Source organism: Dendrobates tinctorius, unplaced genomic scaffold, assembly GCF_039654945.1.
Source record: "Dendrobates tinctorius isolate UK_male_01 unplaced genomic scaffold, ASM3965494v1 ptg000017l, whole genome shotgun sequence".
Lineage (NCBI taxonomy): Eukaryota > Metazoa > Chordata > Amphibia > Anura > Dendrobatidae > Dendrobates > Dendrobates tinctorius.
The window spans coordinates 6,472,919-6,490,444 of NW_027361685.1; the positions used below are offsets into that span (position 1 = coordinate 6,472,919).

At 47.2% G+C, this 17,526-nt stretch overlaps 1 protein-coding gene and 1 long non-coding RNA gene across 3 annotated transcripts; both read left to right on the forward strand.

Moving 5' to 3' along the window:
• The first annotated feature begins 694 nt into the window (after positions 1-694).
• Positions 695-4,808, forward strand: LOC141082217 (uncharacterized). Of its 2 annotated transcripts, none has more exons than XR_012230465.1 (3): positions 695-774; positions 1,964-2,232; positions 4,690-4,808. It is a non-coding gene; the product is annotated as an uncharacterized lncRNA (long non-coding RNA). The 2 variants fall into 2 exon arrangements; XR_012230464.1 differs by lacking the exon at positions 695-774 and adding an exon at positions 1,492-1,862.
• Positions 4,809-4,904: 96 nt separating this feature from the next.
• On the forward strand, positions 4,905-5,579 carry LOC141082417 (oocyte zinc finger protein XlCOF29-like). Its single transcript, XM_073566358.1, has 3 exons — positions 4,905-5,146; positions 5,230-5,353; positions 5,437-5,579. Exons 1-3 carry the CDS (start codon positions 4,949-4,951, stop codon positions 5,577-5,579), a joined length of 465 nt encoding a protein of 154 aa, XP_073422459.1. The 5' UTR covers positions 4,905-4,948.
• The last annotated feature ends 11,947 nt before the right edge of the window (positions 5,580-17,526 follow it).

Sequence of the window (17,526 nt, forward strand, 5' to 3'; positions counted from 1 at the left end):
TCGGGGTGGGCTGAGATCTGACCCTTAGGGTCCTTTATAGAGGAGATTATATGCAGTGACTCTCTCATTCTGAGCTTACGAGCGGCATCTTATTAGGCTTATTGGCATGGTGATAAAACGCGGCTTTACTCCAAGTTAGCGCCTCTCCGTTCTGGTGGTGAGAATGGCGTCTAATTGTCATTTCATATCTTGTATTTGTGTAGATAAGTATAGGGGTGAAGAGCGCTGATTGGCCAATTCTAACTCCTGCAGTTTCTCCTCCAGTCTGGGCTGTAATTCAGACCTTTCTTCTTCCTGTCGGCCGATAACTTATCACAGAACCGGGAATAGATTTTCTGTGCGCGAGTCACATTACTCCAAGTGAGGCCTCCTCCGCTGTGTGAGTTTAGGGGAAATTTGTTATATCTTCTCTTATAGCGGTTACATTAGAGATTTGGGCATTTCAGCTCCTGGTGTGGAGTCGATAGCACAATCATATGCCGCCATATAGTAGACAGCCGGTAACTGGGGAGAATTCCCTCATGTGTGGGGTCTATTTCCCTCCAGAGAAATCACACGTTACAGTCCACACACAACACTGTGTAGAGAAGGCGGCGCGGGGTAATTGTGCCAGTAGTGAGGGGCGAATAATGGCGGGAATGTCACTGACTGAGGAGAAGGCTCCATGGAGGTCTGCACTCCGGAGATCATGTGACCCCTGACTCCTCCCCTCCTGTGACCTCATCACAGGTCCTGTGCACAGAGCAGCCATATATGTGGAGTGCGGCTCTGCAGGTTAGTGATGGGCAGCCCGGCTCTTCTGGCTCATTTCACCACTTTTCTCCCTCCTGTCCCTTCACTATAAAGCCTGGGCCTCATTATACAGCTGTACAGGGGTCTAGTGAAGGCTTTTTAGCCCTTTCCTCAGACTGTAGCTCCTGGGCACAGGTCCTCACTCCTGTCCCTTCACTATAAAGCCTGGGCCTCATTATACAGCTGTACAGGGGTCTAGTGAAGGCTTTTTAGCTCTTTCCTCAGACTGTAGCCCCTGAGCACAGGCCCTCACTCCTGTCCCTTCACTATAAAGCCCGGGCCTCATTATACAGCTGTACAGGGGTCTAGTGAAGGCTTTTTAGCCCTTTCCTCAGACTGTAGCTCCTGGACACAGGCCCTCACTCCTGTCCCTTCACTATAAAGCCTGGGCCTCATTATACAGCTGTACAGGGGTCTAGTGAAGGCTTTTTAGCCCTTTCCTCAGACTGTAGCTCCTGGGAACAGGCCCTCACTCCTGTCCCTTCACTATAAAGCCTGGGCCTCATTATACAGCTGTACAGGGGTCTAGTGAAGGCTTTTTAGCCCTTTCCTCAGACTGTAGCTCCTGGGCACAGGCCCTCACTCCTGTCCCTTCTCTATAAAGCCTAGGCCTCATTATACAGCTGTACAGGGGTCTAGTGAAGGCTTTTTAGCTCTTTCCTCAGACTGTAGCTCCTGGGCACAGGCCCTCACTCCTGTCCCTTCACTATAAAGCCTGGGCCTCATTATACAGCTGTACAGGGGTCTAGTGAAGGCTTTTTAGCCCTTTCCTCAGACTGTAGCTCCTGGGCACAGGCCCTCACTCCTGTCCCTTCTCTATAAAGCCTGGGCCTCATTATACAGCACAATTTGGGAATCAAAATTTTTTTTAGTTAGGAAATTATAAGGGTTAAAAGTTGACCAGCGATTTCTCATTTTTACAACACCATTTTAATTTTACGGCCCACATCACATTTGAAGCCACTCTGAGGGGTCTATATGATAGAAAATACCCAAAAGTGACACCATTCTAAAAACTGCACCCCTCAAGGTGCTCAAAACCACATTCAAGAAGTTTATTAACCCTTCAGGTGCGTCACAGGAATTTATTGAATATTTAAAAAAAAAAAGAACATTTAACTTTTTTTCACAAAAAAAATACTTCAGGTCCATTTTTTTTATTTTACCAAAGGTAACAGGAGAAATTGGACTGCAAAAGTTATTGTGCAATTTGTCCTGAGTACGCTGATACCTGATATGTGGGAAGGAACCAGTGTTTCGACGCATGGCAGAGCTCAGAAGGGAAGGAGCGCCATTTGACTTTTACAGTGCAAAATTGGCTGGAATTGAGATCGGACGTCATGTCACGTTTGGAGAGCCCCTGATGTACCTAAACAGAGGAAACCCCCCACAAGTGACCCCATTTTGGAAACTACACCCGCCAAGAAGCGTATCTATGTGGTAAGCACTTTGAACCCCCAAGGGCTTCACTGAAGTTTATAAAGTACAGCCGTACAATTAATCATATTTTTTCCACAAAAATGATCTTTTTACCCCAATTTTTATTTTCCCAAGAGCAACAGGACCCTAAAAGTTATTGTGCAATTTGTCTTGAGTACGCTGATACCCCATATGTGGGGGTAAACCACTATTTGGGCGCATGGCAGAGCTCGGAAGGGAAGCAGCGCCATTTGACCTTTTTGGCTAGAATTGAGATCGGACGCCATGTTGCATTTGGAGAGCACCTGATGTACCAAAACAGTGGAAACACCCCTATTCTAACTCCAATCCTAACCCCAATACACCCCTAACCCTAATCTCAGCCCTAACCCTAGCCCTAATGGGAAAATGGAAATATTTTTCTTTTATTTTATTATTTTTCCCTTACTAAGGGGGTGATAACGGGGGGTTTGATTTACTATTTATGGCGGTTTTTATGTTTGGCGGCTGTCACACGCTTAAAGACGCTTTTTATTGTAAAAATTATTTATGAATCACCACATATTGAGAGCTATAATTTTTCCATATTTTGACACACCGAGTCATGTGAGGTCTTATGTTTTGCGGGACAAGTTGACGTTTTTATTGGTACCATTTTCGGGCACGTGACATTTTTTGATCGCTTTTTATTCCGATTTTTGGGACACAGAATTAACAAAAACCAACGTTTCATGTATTTTTTTTGGGGGGTGCGTTTGCACCGTTCCGCGTGCTGTAAAATTGATAAAGCGGTTTTATTCTTCGGGTCAGTACGGTTACAGCGATACCTCATTTATCTCTTTTTTTATGTTTTGGCGCTTTTATGCACTGAAAACAATTTTATATAAAAAATAATTATTCTGTGAGCTATAACTTTTTAATTTTTTTGCGGATGATGCTGTATGGCAGCTCGTTTTTTGCGGGACAAGATGACGTTTTCAGCGGTATCATGGTTATTTATATCCGTCTTTTTGATCGCGCGTTATTGCACTTTTTGTTCGGCGGTATGATGATAAAGCATTATTTTTTGCTTCATTTGTTATTTTTATTTAAGAGGTTCAACAAAGAGGTTAATTAGTGGGACAGTTTTATAGGGAGGATCGTTACGGATGCAGCGTTACCAAATATGTGTACTTTTATTTATTTTTTTTTTTTCAAAAAATGAATTTATTAGGGAATATATGTATATATATTTTTTAAATTTATTTAGTGATTTTTTTATAAATTATTTTTAAACTTTTTTTTTTTTTTTTTACTTTATTGCTTTGTCCCAGGGGGGACATAAATGTCATGTGACAGATCGCTGATCTGTCACATCACAGATCGTTGTGAGAGATCAGCGATCTGTCACAGGCAGTGCTGCAGTCTTCCTCTTGCTGGTGCTTTGCAGGCATGAGGAAGCCGCCTCCCTGCAGGCCCCCGAAGGTCCCTGCCGCCATTTTGGATTCGGGGACCTGCAGGGAAGGAGCCCCACGCAGCAGTGCTGCACATCGCGCTGCTGTGGGGGTCTCAGGGAAGCACGGAGGGAGCCTCCTCCCTGCCGATGCTTCCCTAAACCCCCGATACACTGCGATCGTGTTTGATCGCAGTGTGCCAGGAGTTAACGTGTCGGGGCAGTTCGTGACCGCCCCTGACACATAGTGTTGGGTGTCAGCTGTGATAATCAGCTGACACCCGGCCGCGATCAGCTGCGTTCCCCCCGTGAGTGCAGCTGATCGCGCTAGACGTACTATCCCGTCCTTGGGACTTAGGTCCCAGGTCACATGGACGGAATAGTACATCTAATGTAGGAAAGGTGTTAATATCGGCTTTTTCTGGAGTTTTTCTTGTAATATGGGAAAGCCTCAGGCCAGAAATAAACCCCATAAATCACTGTACATGGAGACTTTGGGATCAGATCATTTCTGTCCGTTGTGTTTGTGGAAACTAAAAATCTTTTCTAAAAGCCTCAAACTTCTGTGTGTGACTCAGAGCTGAGATCTAACGTGAGAGAAGATTCCAGTGCGGGGAAGACGGGAAACCTTCATATAGACGGCCGGTGGGGATGGAGGCAGTGACCGACTCTGGCCAAATCTGTCTCTAGAGCCGTAGTAGAAGATGAAGATGTCGTCCTCACCATGAAGGAGTTATTTCTCATGTCGCATGTAATGAATCTCTCCTGCAGTATTGCTAATGCCGATTCCAGTGTCGGTAATGAGAGGAGAATTAGCGTTATGGAAGATGAGTCTATGAGGAACGTGTTCAGCTGCCGACTCCGAGGAGGAAACTGCTTGTTGTCTGTGGCCTAAATATATAGGTTTTATTAGTAGATGTCAGGGGAGAAAACTAAACCCTGTAAGATAATAAATCTCCTCATATGTTTCCCTTATTATCTCCAGTAATTGTATTATTACACAGGATTCTTATGATGTTACATTGGATCATCTTATTCTCATTCAGGTCTCTACAATATCGGATCCTCTCAGTGAAGATCTTCTACAGAAGAGAATTTTCCTGATTTACCCATCAAGGATGGATATGGACAGAGACAAGATGGCGGAGAGGATGTTACACCTCACCCTAGAGATCCTCTTCCATCTCACTGGAGAGGTGAGAGATTCTGATGACGTCACATTACATCATTCTTATCTATGGGAATAACAGATGGACAGAACTGGAGAGGTGACGACTCTGGAAATGTCTGTAGTGAGATTTATTAATGTCTCTCCATAACCAGGATTACACAGTGGTGAAGAAGACCTCTAGTGATCGCTGTCAGGACCCTGTGTCTGAGGGATGGGGAAGACCCGTGAGCCCAATCACGGGGCCTCCACCTCACCCCCTGATCCATGAGGACATCAATGACCAGAAGATCCTAGAACTCATCTACAAGATGATTGAGCTGCTGACTGGAGAGGTGACACTACTGAGAATGCTGGGACATTATACAGTAACACTATGAAGGGATCGGGGGGATGACGGTATCATTGTATGTGTCAGGTTCCTATAAGGTGTCAGGATGTCGCTGTCTATTTCTCCATGGAGGAGTGGGAGTATTTAGAAGGACACAGAGATCTCTACAAGGACATCATAATGGAGGTTCCCCAGCCCCTCACATCACCAGGTAATAGACAGGACTAAATACACACGGCCTATAATTATCTGTATGTAGAGAATGAATTCAGTCCCTGTATGTGTTTCCTCCAGATCTGTCCAGTGAGAGGACAACACCAGAGAGATGTCCCCGTCCTCTTCTTCCACAGGACTGTAACCAAGAAGATCCCAGTGCTCCTCAGGATCCTCAGGTAGATGGAGAGAAGGTGTCAGGAGATCTCCCCTATGATGTGTAGACGGCTGTGAAGGTCTTGTGCTCAGTCTTGTTTTATCCACCAGTATTATATGTTTTATATTTGTGTAATGAGAACGGTGGAGATGGCAGGATTAGAGCTGATCATAGATGGGACTTCTCTATCTGTCTGTGACTTTTACAATATTTGTTTCAGGGTGAAGATCTGACCCATATTAATACTACAGAGACATATGTGAGGGGTGATGAGTGGTGTAAAGAGGAGATTCCCACATATGACTACCCAGGTGAGTAGTAACCACTGAATGCAGAGAAGTCACAGATTCCTCTCAGTCACCGGCTGTGGCTGCTTTATCGGTGGTGTAGTCCGGCCGTATTACCATGATCACCATTTTGCCTCTAGACCACAACATTCTCCTCCAACCAAAACTGTTCAAATGACTTTGGGCATTGAAAGCCCTTTTCTATAGAACTTACAGCCAATTACATTGTTTTTGATCCTAAGGAATTCAGATTACTGCACAGTCTCTCCTGAAATGGGGAGCAATATTATTTTCTCTAATCTTCTGCTCAGGATCCATAGTAGCTCCAATGGTCCACCATAAATGAGGGCAACTCTGGTTTACTGTTGTGTAATCTGTATTTGTAGTTTTCAGTTAATGAGATTCTCGTGCTCTGGGGCGGGGCTGTGGGTGGGGCTGTGGGCGGGGCTTTATGTGGTGCTCTGATTACATATTCCTCTGTATTGGCTTATGACAGGTCGCTGACCCCTCACTGACCTGCCCCCCATTATTACATAATGCATATAATAGCATTGATATTATTGTTGATAATGCCTATAATATTGTGGCTATTGTGAGGCTTAGAAAAAAATTACATCCAGCACAATGTCACCGGCAATGGCGGCGCCTGCACAGTAGCCTCTATATCAACTATATCAAATTTTATTGTTAGGAAGTTATAAGGGTTAAAAGTTAAACAGCGATTTCTCATTTTTACAACAAAATTTACAAAACCATTTTTTAGGGACCACCTCACATTTGAAGTGAGTTTGGGGGTCAATATGACAGAAAATACACAAAAGTGACACCATTATAAAGAGTGCACCCGTCAAGGAGCTCAAAACCACATTCAAGAAGTTTATTAACCCTTCAGGTGCTTCACAGGAATGAATGGAATGTGGAAGGAAAAAATAAACATTTACTTTTCTTTCACAAAAATTTTCACTTAGACCTAATTATTTTTTACTTTCGCCAAGGTAACAGGAGAAAATGGACGATACATTTTGTTTTGCAATTTCTCCTGAGCATGCCGATACCCCATATGTGGGGGAAATCTGTTGTTAGGGCACGGCAGGGCTCGGAAGGGAAGGAGTGCCATTTGACTTTTTGAATGTAAAATATGCTGGAATAATTAGCGGTTGCCATGTCGTGTTTGTCGAGCCCCTGATGTGCCTAAACAGTAGAAACTCACAAAAAGGGACCCCATTTTTTAAACTAGACCCCTTAGGGAACTTATCCAGATGTATATTGAGCACCTTGAACCCACAGGTGCTTCACAGACGTTTATAACATGACGCCATGCAAATAAAAAAAAAAATAAGATTTTTCACAAATCTTTTTAGCTCCATATTTTGCATTTTCATAAGGGTAACAGGAGAAATTGCTCCATACAATTTGTTGTGCAATTTCTCCTAAGCTCGCCGATATCCCATATGTGGGAGAATACTACTGCTTGGGCGCATGGCAGAACTTGGAAGGGAAGGAGCGCCATATTGGAGAGCAGATTTTGCTGGAATTGTTTGTGGGTGACATGTCACATTGTCAGAGCCCCTGAGGTGCCAGAACAGCATAAGCCCCAAAAGTGACCGCATTTTACCAAATACTTCCCTGAATGAATTCTTCTAGTGGTGTAGTGAGCATACTGACACCACAGCTGTTCCATAGGAAATTATACCATTGGGCAGTGAAGAAGAAATAATTACATTTTTACAATTAAAATGTTGTTTTAACCCCAGATTTTACATTGGAAAATAGGTAGATAGGTAAATGGTCACTACACCCAGAGATGAATTCCCTCCTGAAGTGACCCCATTTTGGAAATGACACCCCTCTGGGAATTCATCTATGGATATAGTGACCATTGTCACTACATGGATGATTTCCAGAAACTCGTAGAAGTTTCAGAGAAAAAATTGCAAAAATGTCATTGTAGTGCCCAATATATCGTGCCCAGCTTGTGTCTGTGAGGCTGGAAGGACTCCAAGGGTGAACCCACAGGACCGCGACGACGAACCTACCCCTGGGTGAGCAGGCCAGGTGTACCACCCCCTATACAGGGAGCGTTTGGGGCAGGCCTGGAGGAGACTATCGCTGCGAAAGCTGATACCTTGGGGACAACTGGAGGAGTAGACCGTCAGTCACCGGGATGAAATGCAGACAGGACCGTCCGAAGGACACAGGAAGAACGGCTGCAGGGCTAAATAGAGAGGATGACCGGGGCACAGGAGCAGGCAGGGACAGACAGAAGAGGCACACACGGGAGGAGGCAGGAACGGACTGGACCGGCCGGCTCTGGAAGAAAATGCAAAGGCGGTGAGAGTTCAGCTAGTGAAGCAAGGCGATATGCTAAGGCAAGGCTGGGTGCTAGGCAGGATTTAGGTGGACCCGAGAGTCTGTCATGGAATACCATAGACGATCAGGCAGCGATCCAGAGGAGAGGGTGCCTTTTATAGGGACATGAGTTCCGGGTCGGATCAGCAGGGTCATGGGGGCGGAGAAAGAACCGGCTAGCCAGTGCTGAGACCCGGGGTGTGAGCTGCACGTGCGCCCGGGCAGAGCAGTCAGGCTGACTGCGGCGCAAGAGGCTGGAGTGCCGGCGGGCGCGCGCCCGCTGCAGGGGCGTGCTGGAACGGCGGGCGCGCCCGGAGGCCACGGGCAGTGTGGAGCCAGAGGAGGACGCGGCAGGAGCCGAGCGCGCGGTGGAGGCTGCGAGCGTGGGACCAGCGGGAGCGGGAGCGGTAAGCGTGACAGTACCCCCCTCTTACGCCCCCTCCTCTTAAGGTCGGAAAGGAACTTAGCTAAAATTTGAGGGGCTTGAATGTTCTCCTCTGGACCAAAACCCTTCCAGTCAATTAAGAAAAGGGTTTTACCTCTAGACCTTTTCATGGCAAGAATTTCCTTAACCTCAAAAATATCCTGAGTGGAGACGGGCACGGGGGCACGGCCAGCAGAAGCATGGAACTGATTGAGTACGACCGGTTTCAAGAGGGACACATGGAACGAGTTAGGAATCCGTAGCGAAGCGGGGAGTCTTAACTTGTAGGCAACATCATTGATACGGGCTAAAATCTCAAAAGGACCGATGTACCGCGGGCCCAGTTTATAAGAGGGAATTTTGAGATGGACAAATTTTGAGGATAGCCAAACTTTATCCCCAGGATGGTACAACGGAGAATCTAGGCGTCTTTTGTCGGCATGTCTCTTGAATCTGTCACGTGCTCGTTCAAGTGCGGTTTTGGTCTCCTGCCAGACCCTGGAGAACTCCTCGGTCAGAAGATCGGCTGCCGGCACACCCGAGGCCGGGAGTACCGGCAGAGGTACACCAGGATGTTGCCCGTAGACAATAAAGAAGGGTGATTTGGTGGAGGATTCGCTGGGATGGTTGTTGTAAGCGAACTCAGCCCAAGGGAGCAAGCTGGACCAATCGTTCTGGTGGGCGTTGGAAAAATGTCGGAGATACGTCACGAGAGTTTGGTTCGTACGCTCCGTTTGACCATTAGATTGAGGATGGTAAGCGGAGGAAAAGTCCAGCGTTACTTCCATCATCTTGCATAGGGCCCTCCAGAATCGCGAGGTAAACTGAACCCCTCTGTCCGAGACAATGTGCTTGGGGAAGCCATGGATCCGGAAGATATGAGATATGAAAATTCTCGCCAGTTCGAGAGCGGAAGGTAATCCTGGTAGAGGGCTGAAGTGGGCCATCTTAGAGAAGCGGTCCACGACCACAAAAATGACGGTGTGGCCTGAGGACTGAGGCAGATCCGTAATAAAATCCATCGCAATGTGTTGCCACGGGGCCGAGGGAACCGGAAGTGGGTGCAAGAGACCAGAGGGTCGCTGCCGGGGAACCTTGTTCTTGGCACAAGACAGGCAAGAGGCGATGAAACTTTGGACATCTTGAGGCAGGGAGGGCCACCAATAAAAGCGAGAGATGAGGGAGAGCATTTTCTTGAGACCGACGTGGCCGGCTAACTTGGTGGCATGACCCCAATGTAGAACTCGCCTCCTGTCGTTGTCTTGGACAAAAGTCTTGCCGGGAGGTAAGGAAGTCAGGTTAACAGGAGCGACTACGATAAGCTTGCTAGGCTCCACTATGTGTGAAGGCTCCTCCTCTTTATCAGAGACCAGAAAGGATCGGGATAAGGCATCCGCTTTGAGGTTCTTATCACCAGGACGAAAATGGAGCTCAAAATCGAACCGGGTAAAGAATAGCGCCCATCTGGCCTGCCGAGGGTTAAGCCTATGTGCAGACTGAATATATGCTAGATTCTTGTGGTCAGTGAAAATCTGGAGTGGGTGTACGGCTCCTTCCAGAAGATATCGCCACTCCTCCAAGGCTAGCTTAATGGCGAGCAGTTCTCTGTCTCCGATGGTATAGTTTCTCTCTGGAGGGGAGAACGTCTTTTAGAAAAAGCTGCAGGTGACCAACCGTCCGGAAGGAGATCTCTGAGAGAGAACCGCACCGGCTCCGGTGGCAGAGGCATCCACCTCGCGTGTGAATGGCTTGTTAGCCTCTGGACGGTGTAGCACGGGAGCTGTGGCAAAGGCTTGCCTCAAGGTTCGGAAGCCGTTCTCGGCTTCGGTAGACCAGTGGTGAGGATCGGCTCCCTTATGGATCAAAGCGGAGATTGAAGCAGTCAGAGCGGAAAAGTGTGGAATAAACTGCCGGTAATAGTTGGCAAATCCCAGGAACCGCTGGATTGCCTTGATTCCCTGGGGACGCGGCCAATTGAGTACGGCGGTCACTTTTCCAGGGTCCATGCACAAGCCAGAGTTGGAAATGATGTAACCCAAGAACAGCAGTGACGACTGTTCGAAGGCGCATTTTTCAAGCTTGGCATAGAGATGATGTTTTCTCAGACGAAGTAGGACTTGGCGTACATCTTTTCTGTGCGTAGACAGATCCGGGGAAAACACCAGGATGTCGTCCAAGTAAACCACCACGCAGACATAGAGAAGGTCTCGGAATATGTCATTAACAAATTATTGGAACACTGCGGGGGCATTGCACAAGCCGAAGGGCATAACCAGGTACTCATAGTGGCCGTCTCGGGTGTTGAAGGCGGTCTTCCATTCATCGCCAGAGCGGATCCGGACCAGATTGTAGGCCCCCGAAGATCTAATTTCGTGAAGATCCTTGCACCCCGTAGACGGTCAAATAGCTCTGGAATAAGAGGAAGGGGGTATTTGTTCTTAATGGTGATATCATTGAGACATCTATAGTCTATACAGGGACGAAAGGACCCATCCTTCTTCTTGACAAAAAAGAATCCGGCTCCCGCGGGTGAGGGCGACTTGTGAATAAAGCCTTTGGCCAGATTTTCCTGGACGTATTCAGACATAGCCTGAGTCTCGGAAGGGGACAGCGGGTAGATTCGACCACGAGGCGGCGTGGAACCGGAGACAAGGTTGATGGGGCAGTCATATGGACGATGTTGAGGCAGGGTCTCTGCTTCCTTCTTGTCAAAGACGTCCAAAAAGGCCCAATAGGCGGAAGGTAGCTCGGTAGACGTCAACCTAGAACGTGAGGAATCTTGCGGCTGTACGGTGAGCAGACACTTATTTTGGCAAGGTTGGCCCCACCGCAGGATGTCTCCAGAACGCCAGTCCAGGATAGGTTTGTGTGTTCTTAGCCAGGGAAGGCCCAAAAGAATGGTATGGGATAAAGAAGGCAGCACGTAAAATACAATCTTCTCCCGGTGCAAGGCTCCGACTTGAAGTTCCACTTCTTCTTCAGTGACCTGAGTAACGGACTCCCGGAGGGGTTGGCCGTCGACCGACGCAATCTGCCGAGGGGTCTCCAGGGATCTGACAGGAATCCGAAGTCTCCTAACCGCCTCAAGTTGGATGAAGTTACCGGCTGCCCCAGAATCAATATAGGCCCATTCAGAAAAACGCTTAGTACCTAGATGCAAAAGGACAGAAAGAGTCAAGGGTAGAGAGGAGTCACAATTACCTAGGGAGGCCTCTCTTACCTGTCCTAGGTGGAGGCGTTTCCCAGACGAATGGGGCAAGAACGAAGAAAGTGAGACGCACTCCCACAATAGAAACAGAGCCTCTGTTCGACCCTTTCTCTCCGACGCTCCTCTACCGGTTTGAGGCGATCCACTTGCATGGGTTCCGGTACCGGGACCGAGGAAGCTGACATTGGGCGGGAACGGGGTGGACTATGGGCAGCCGGTGGAGCGCGAGAAGGCCTTCTCTCTCTGGCGAGCTCTCGAGATCGTTCCTAAAAGCGTAGGTCGATGCGGGTGGCCAAAGAGATCAGGTCCTCCAGAGAGGTGGGAGTATCACGACCCGCCAACTCATCCTTGATTCGACCTGAGAGACCCCGCCAAAAGGCTCCCACCAAGGCCTCATTGTTCCAGCCCAACTCTGAGGACAGGGTGCGAAACCGAATGGCGTACTGACCTACCGAGAGCGCGCCCTGGTGCAGATTGAACAGAGATTCTGTGGAAGAGGCCAGGCGGCCCGGCTCATCAAACACCTTACGAAAGGTGTCCAGGAAAGAGGAGAGTTGAGCAACTAATGGGTCATCTCGTTCCCAGAGGGGGTTAACCCAAGCTAGGGCCTCTCCTTCTAAATGGGACACAATAAACGCCACCTTGGCTCGATCGGTGGGATACTGGTGTGGCAGCAATTCAAAGTGTAGCTGGCACTGATTTAAAAACCCTCTACACATTTTGGGGTCGCCACTGTATCGCGGGGGTTTAGCCAAACGAGGAGATGGGAGCGGAACCGCAGGCTGTGCCGGGGCTGCGGCCGCGGTCTGGAGGGCAAGCAGGCGGTTATCCACCGAGGCCATGTAATTCAGGATGTGAGCCTGAGTGTCACGCTGCTGGGCAAGCTCCTGTTGGAGACCGGCGATCTGGCTGGCACTCCCTGGATCCGAGGCCTGCAACGACGAGAGGCGGGACTCCATTGTCTTGAGGAAGGGCATGATCCTCCCGTAGGAACAAAAGTTCCTTCTGGGTCGGGGTACCAGCGGGGTCCATGGCCTGATCGTTCTGTGAGGCTGGAAGGACTCCAAGGGTGAACCCACAGGATCGCGACGACGAACCTACCCCCGGGCGAGCGGGCCAGGTGTACCACCCCTATACAGGGAGCGTTTGGGGCAGGCCCGGAGGAGACTATCGCCGCGGAAGCTGATACCTGGGGGACAACTGGAGGAGTAGACCGTCAGTCACCGGGATGAAATGCAGACAGGACCGTCCGAAGGACACAGGAAGAACGGCTGCAGGGCTAAATGGAGAGGATGACCGGGGCACAGGAGCAGGCAGGGACAGACAGAAGAGGCACACACGGGAGGAGGCAGGAACGGACTGGACCGGCCGGCTCTGGAAGAAAATGCAAAGGCGGTGAGAGTTCAGCTAGTGAAGCAAGGCGGTATGCTAAAGCAAGGCTGGGTGCTAGGCAGGATTTAGGTGGACCCGAGAGTCTGTCATGGAATACCATCAGGCAGCGATCCAGAGGAGAGGCTGCCTTTTATAGGGATATGAGTTCCGAGTCGGATCAGCAGGGTCATGGGGGCGGAGAGAGAACCGGCTAGCCAGTGCTGAGACCCGGGGTGTGAGCTGCGCGTGCGCCCCGAGCAGAGCAGTCAGGCTGACTGCGGGGCAAGAGGCTGGAGTGCCGGCGGGTGCACGCCGGCTGCAGGGGCGCGCTGGAACGGCGGGCGCGCTCGGAGGCCACGGGCAGCGTGGAGCCAGAGGAGGACGCGGCAGGAGCCGAGCGCGCGGTGGAGGCGGCGAGCGTGGGACCAGCGGGAGCGTTAAGCGTGACAGTGTCTCTGGAGACCTCCCCCCACCTACCCCCGGAAATTGTTAAGTCAGCTCTACTCAAATGTGTCTGTCACTAAATAAACCAAATGCTTGAATGTCAAGACAGTTCAAAAACGTGGTTCTGTGTGGAAGATTGTAAAGCCGTCATGGAGGCATAAGGCTGGCAGTGATGGGCATTGTGGGTAATAATAGCGGGGATCATGCCTCATTCCTCTCTAGGAACATACACGACATCTTCTCTGGGGGTTCTTTCTTGGTTCAGTTACTGGGATGAGTGCAATAAAATGTCGCTCAGTGAGTCTTCTGACATCTTCAGAGTCTAAAGGATTGGTGGGGACAAAATTTTCAAAAACAAGATTTTCAGTGACCTTTTCCTGATAATCAAGGAAAGTATCTGCATTTCCGGCTTTTTTGTATAACACAAAAGAATTATATGTGGCCACCTGAAACAAATACATGACTAAATTTTTATACCAGATATATGATTTTCTTGATACCTGGTATGGCTGTAGAACCTGATCTGCAAGGTCCACACCCCATATATTTGTTGTAGTCAATGTCAGAAACAGGTTTTGGAGTAGTGGATCCCCGTTGGTCTGCAGTGGCCCTTGTGGCATCTGTGTGGATCGAGCCCAGGATAAACATATATTTTTTATCCTTATACTTAAGGACAAGCAGCTCTCCATTGTGTAAAGCCCCTGACTGCACCTTTCAGAACTTTTTGCTGACCAATGATTGTGGAGACCTCTGACAGTTTTTGTGAATGGTCCCACAAGCCCCTATGTTATGTTCAACCAGACTTTTAAATAGAGGTATGCTGGTGTAGTAGTTGTCAACATACAGATTGTAGCCTTTTTGTAAAATTGGAGTTATCAGCTCCCAAACCATTTTTCCAGATGTCCCCAGATAAGTAGGGCATCCTGGTGGGTTTAGTTGGCTGTCTTTCCCCTCATAAATGTGAAAAGCTGATGTGTATCCGATTGAACTCTCACACATTTTATAGAGCTTTATTCCGAACCTTGCCCTCTTAGAAGGAATAAATTGCTTGAGGTGCAGTCTTCCTTTCAATTTTACAAGGGACTCATCAATGGAAATGTTTTCTGTTGGGGTGTAGAGCTTTAAGAACAAGAACTTTTCTGTAAAGTCTTCGATGATCGGTCTGATTTTGAATAGTCTGTCATGTTCTGGGACATTTCTGGGCAGGCATTGACTATTGTCATTAAAATGCCAAAATCTCATGAGCATTTGATAACGGGTCCTAGGAAGAACGGCAGAAAACATAGCGGTTGCTTGAACAGGGCGGTTGGACCAATAGGACTGAATGCTCATTTTTTTAACAAGCCCCATAGCGACTGTAAGTCCTAAAAATTTTTTCAATTCTAGGACATTAGTTGGTGTCCATAAATTTGACCTAGCATAATAGGATCGTGGATTCTGGCTGATGAATTGGGACGCATATAAATTTGTAGGACAATATGCTCTAGCAAGCTATCTGTCAGAAACAAATTAAAAAAAAAATTGGTCCCAAATTTTCCACCTCCACATTTATACCAGGAATGGCATTAAAATTAGGGATGAATGGAGAAGCCGAATCCGAAGCCTCCCATCTGGGAAATGCTACAGCAAGAGGCAAAGCCCCTTGGACATTGGTGTGCGCCAATTCACGAGCACTGGGGACAGCGCTAGTACTGGGCATTGTTCCCTGAGTTGGAGACATTTCTCCTGAAGCGCTATTTGTCCTTCTTGTTGTACTGGTCCTTGTGTGTGAGGATGGACCAGAATCACTGCTCATTTCTGAGCTATCACTGTCGCTGCTACTAAAGCCCTCGAAATCCACATCGCCATCTGACACTGCACTTTCTTCACTGTCAGAACATAAAAGTGCATAAGCCTCCTCTGCACTATAATACTGACGGACCATTTTATTCATTTTTATTTTTTTACCGGAAATTGAAAACTACGACGTGACCAAATAATTGGGGAAACATTTGAGTAAAGCCTAATTCTTTAGCCTAATCCTAACTTTAGGATAAACCCTAACTTTAGCCCCAACACTAACCCTATCTATAGCACTAACCCTAACCTGCCTTATTTGTATTTTTTTACTTTATAGCACAATCGCTGACTGACACAGCTGTTCCCAGCAGCTCTTGTAACACTGTTTCTCCTCTAATCTCTCACTGACAGGAGATCTGAGGAGAAACAGCGTTTTTATGGGGCAGATCGCCCGGGAAAGTTGATTGCTGCAGCAAACTTTCCTAGTGATTTGTTTCATTGGCTGGTGTGACGCTGATGTCATCAGGACCTGAACAAATCAGATCTCAATGAGGTCAAGGGTCACAGGAAGCGTTGTGCGGTGGAATCCCCTAGTTATAAGGTACGTGGGGTCCCGATGAGCACAAAACCGCCAACCGTAGACAAACGTCCGCGCTGCACAAAGTCCTGCTAGCGCCGACGTTTATCTAACGTTGGTGGTCACGAAGCGGTTAAGTTAAGGGTACAATCATTTCTATCCAGGCCTATTTCATGAGTTTTATTTTTTTTTTAATTCTGTGGAAACCTGGTTGAAAAGCAATGTCTGACTTTCATTTTCTCATTTTCATAGATTTTTTTTATTTATTATTGCTTTTGTCAGATTCTTATTTCTGTGACCATTGTGGGTTTTTCTGTCATTAAACGAGGGGTACCAACAATTTTGACCACGTGTGTAGGAGGAATGAATATTTTGACGCCACGGCCACTTCCCGGAAATTAACACTTAGTGGATGTTGGAGAGTGAAAATTACACATTTGCCATTTTCTTACCCAGCACATAGTGCCCAGATTGTGCTCCAGGAGACACACACCACAAATTAAGTGGATTCTTCTCACTATAATATTGCTAAATACAGGGATCCTAGATGTTGTTTGCGCACACTGCAAGACTCCGAAGGGAGAGCGGATTTTGCTGGATTGATTTATAGAAACTCTGTTACTTTTCAGCAGCCTTTGAGTCACTAATAGTGTGGGAACCTCTGTTTTTCCACTGACAGATGATGGACCTGAGTGGGGACTTGTTTTTGTGGGATGAGAATTGGTATTATTTTCACCTACATAACATTGATTGTTCATTCTGCCTCCCAAATATTGAATAAAAAGAAACCAAACAGTTGAACACCACACACTACTCGTTCATCCAACAAGGTTTTCTATTAGACTGTGAACTGTCATTGTCTTGGTAAATAATTAAAGTTTTTTACATAGCTTGCCATTTTTATGGACAGTTTAAGTAGAAATGTTCAAAAATATAAAACTCAAGGATATTTTATTAAAAATATTTTTTTTTTCTTATCTTAGCAGATGAATGTACCAGGAGATCAGAGGGACAGCTGACATCTTCAAGTTTTAAATCTGATGATCTTGAGATCCTACAAGATACAACTGAAGTGAATGCCATTACTCCAGATATACCATCATCCATTCACAGCAAAGATCTGTCATCTGATCCTATGAAACAGGTCCCATCTTCTGATTCATTACTGACTAATAAGGAAAATCAAAGTCACAAAAGAGGCATTACAAAACAAACTGCTCCTTTAGCAAAGAAGCTTTTTTCATGTTCAGAATGTGGGAAATGTTTTGCATGTAAATCATTGCTTGTTGCTCACCATAGAACTCACACAGGGGAAAAGCCTTTTTCCTGTTCAGAATGTGGGAAATGTTTTAATCAGAAATCGGATCTTGATAGACACCAGAGAGCTCACACAGGAGAGAAGCCTTTTTCCTGTTCAGAATGTGGGAAATGTTTTAATCAGAAATCGGTTCTTGATAGACACCAGAGAATTCACACAGGAGAGAAGCCTTTTTCCTGTTCAGAATGTGGGAAATGTTTTACACATAAATCAGATTTTGTTACACACCATAGAACGCACACAGGAGAGAAGCCTTT

What these genes read in the sequence shown, in the direction of transcription:
- LOC141082417 (XM_073566358.1), top strand. Translation starts at nt 4,949, where the DNA reads ATGTCTCTCCATAACCAGGATTACACAGTGGTGAAGAAGACCTCTAGT. An exon ending in TTGAGCTGCTGACTGGAGAG is followed by an intron (nt 5,147 to 5,229) that starts GTGACACTACTG and finishes TGTATGTGTCAG; the next exon opens with GTTCCTATAAGGTGTCAGGA. An exon ending in CCAGCCCCTCACATCACCAG is followed by an intron (nt 5,354 to 5,436) that starts GTAATAGACAGG and finishes TGTTTCCTCCAG; the next exon opens with ATCTGTCCAGTGAGAGGACA.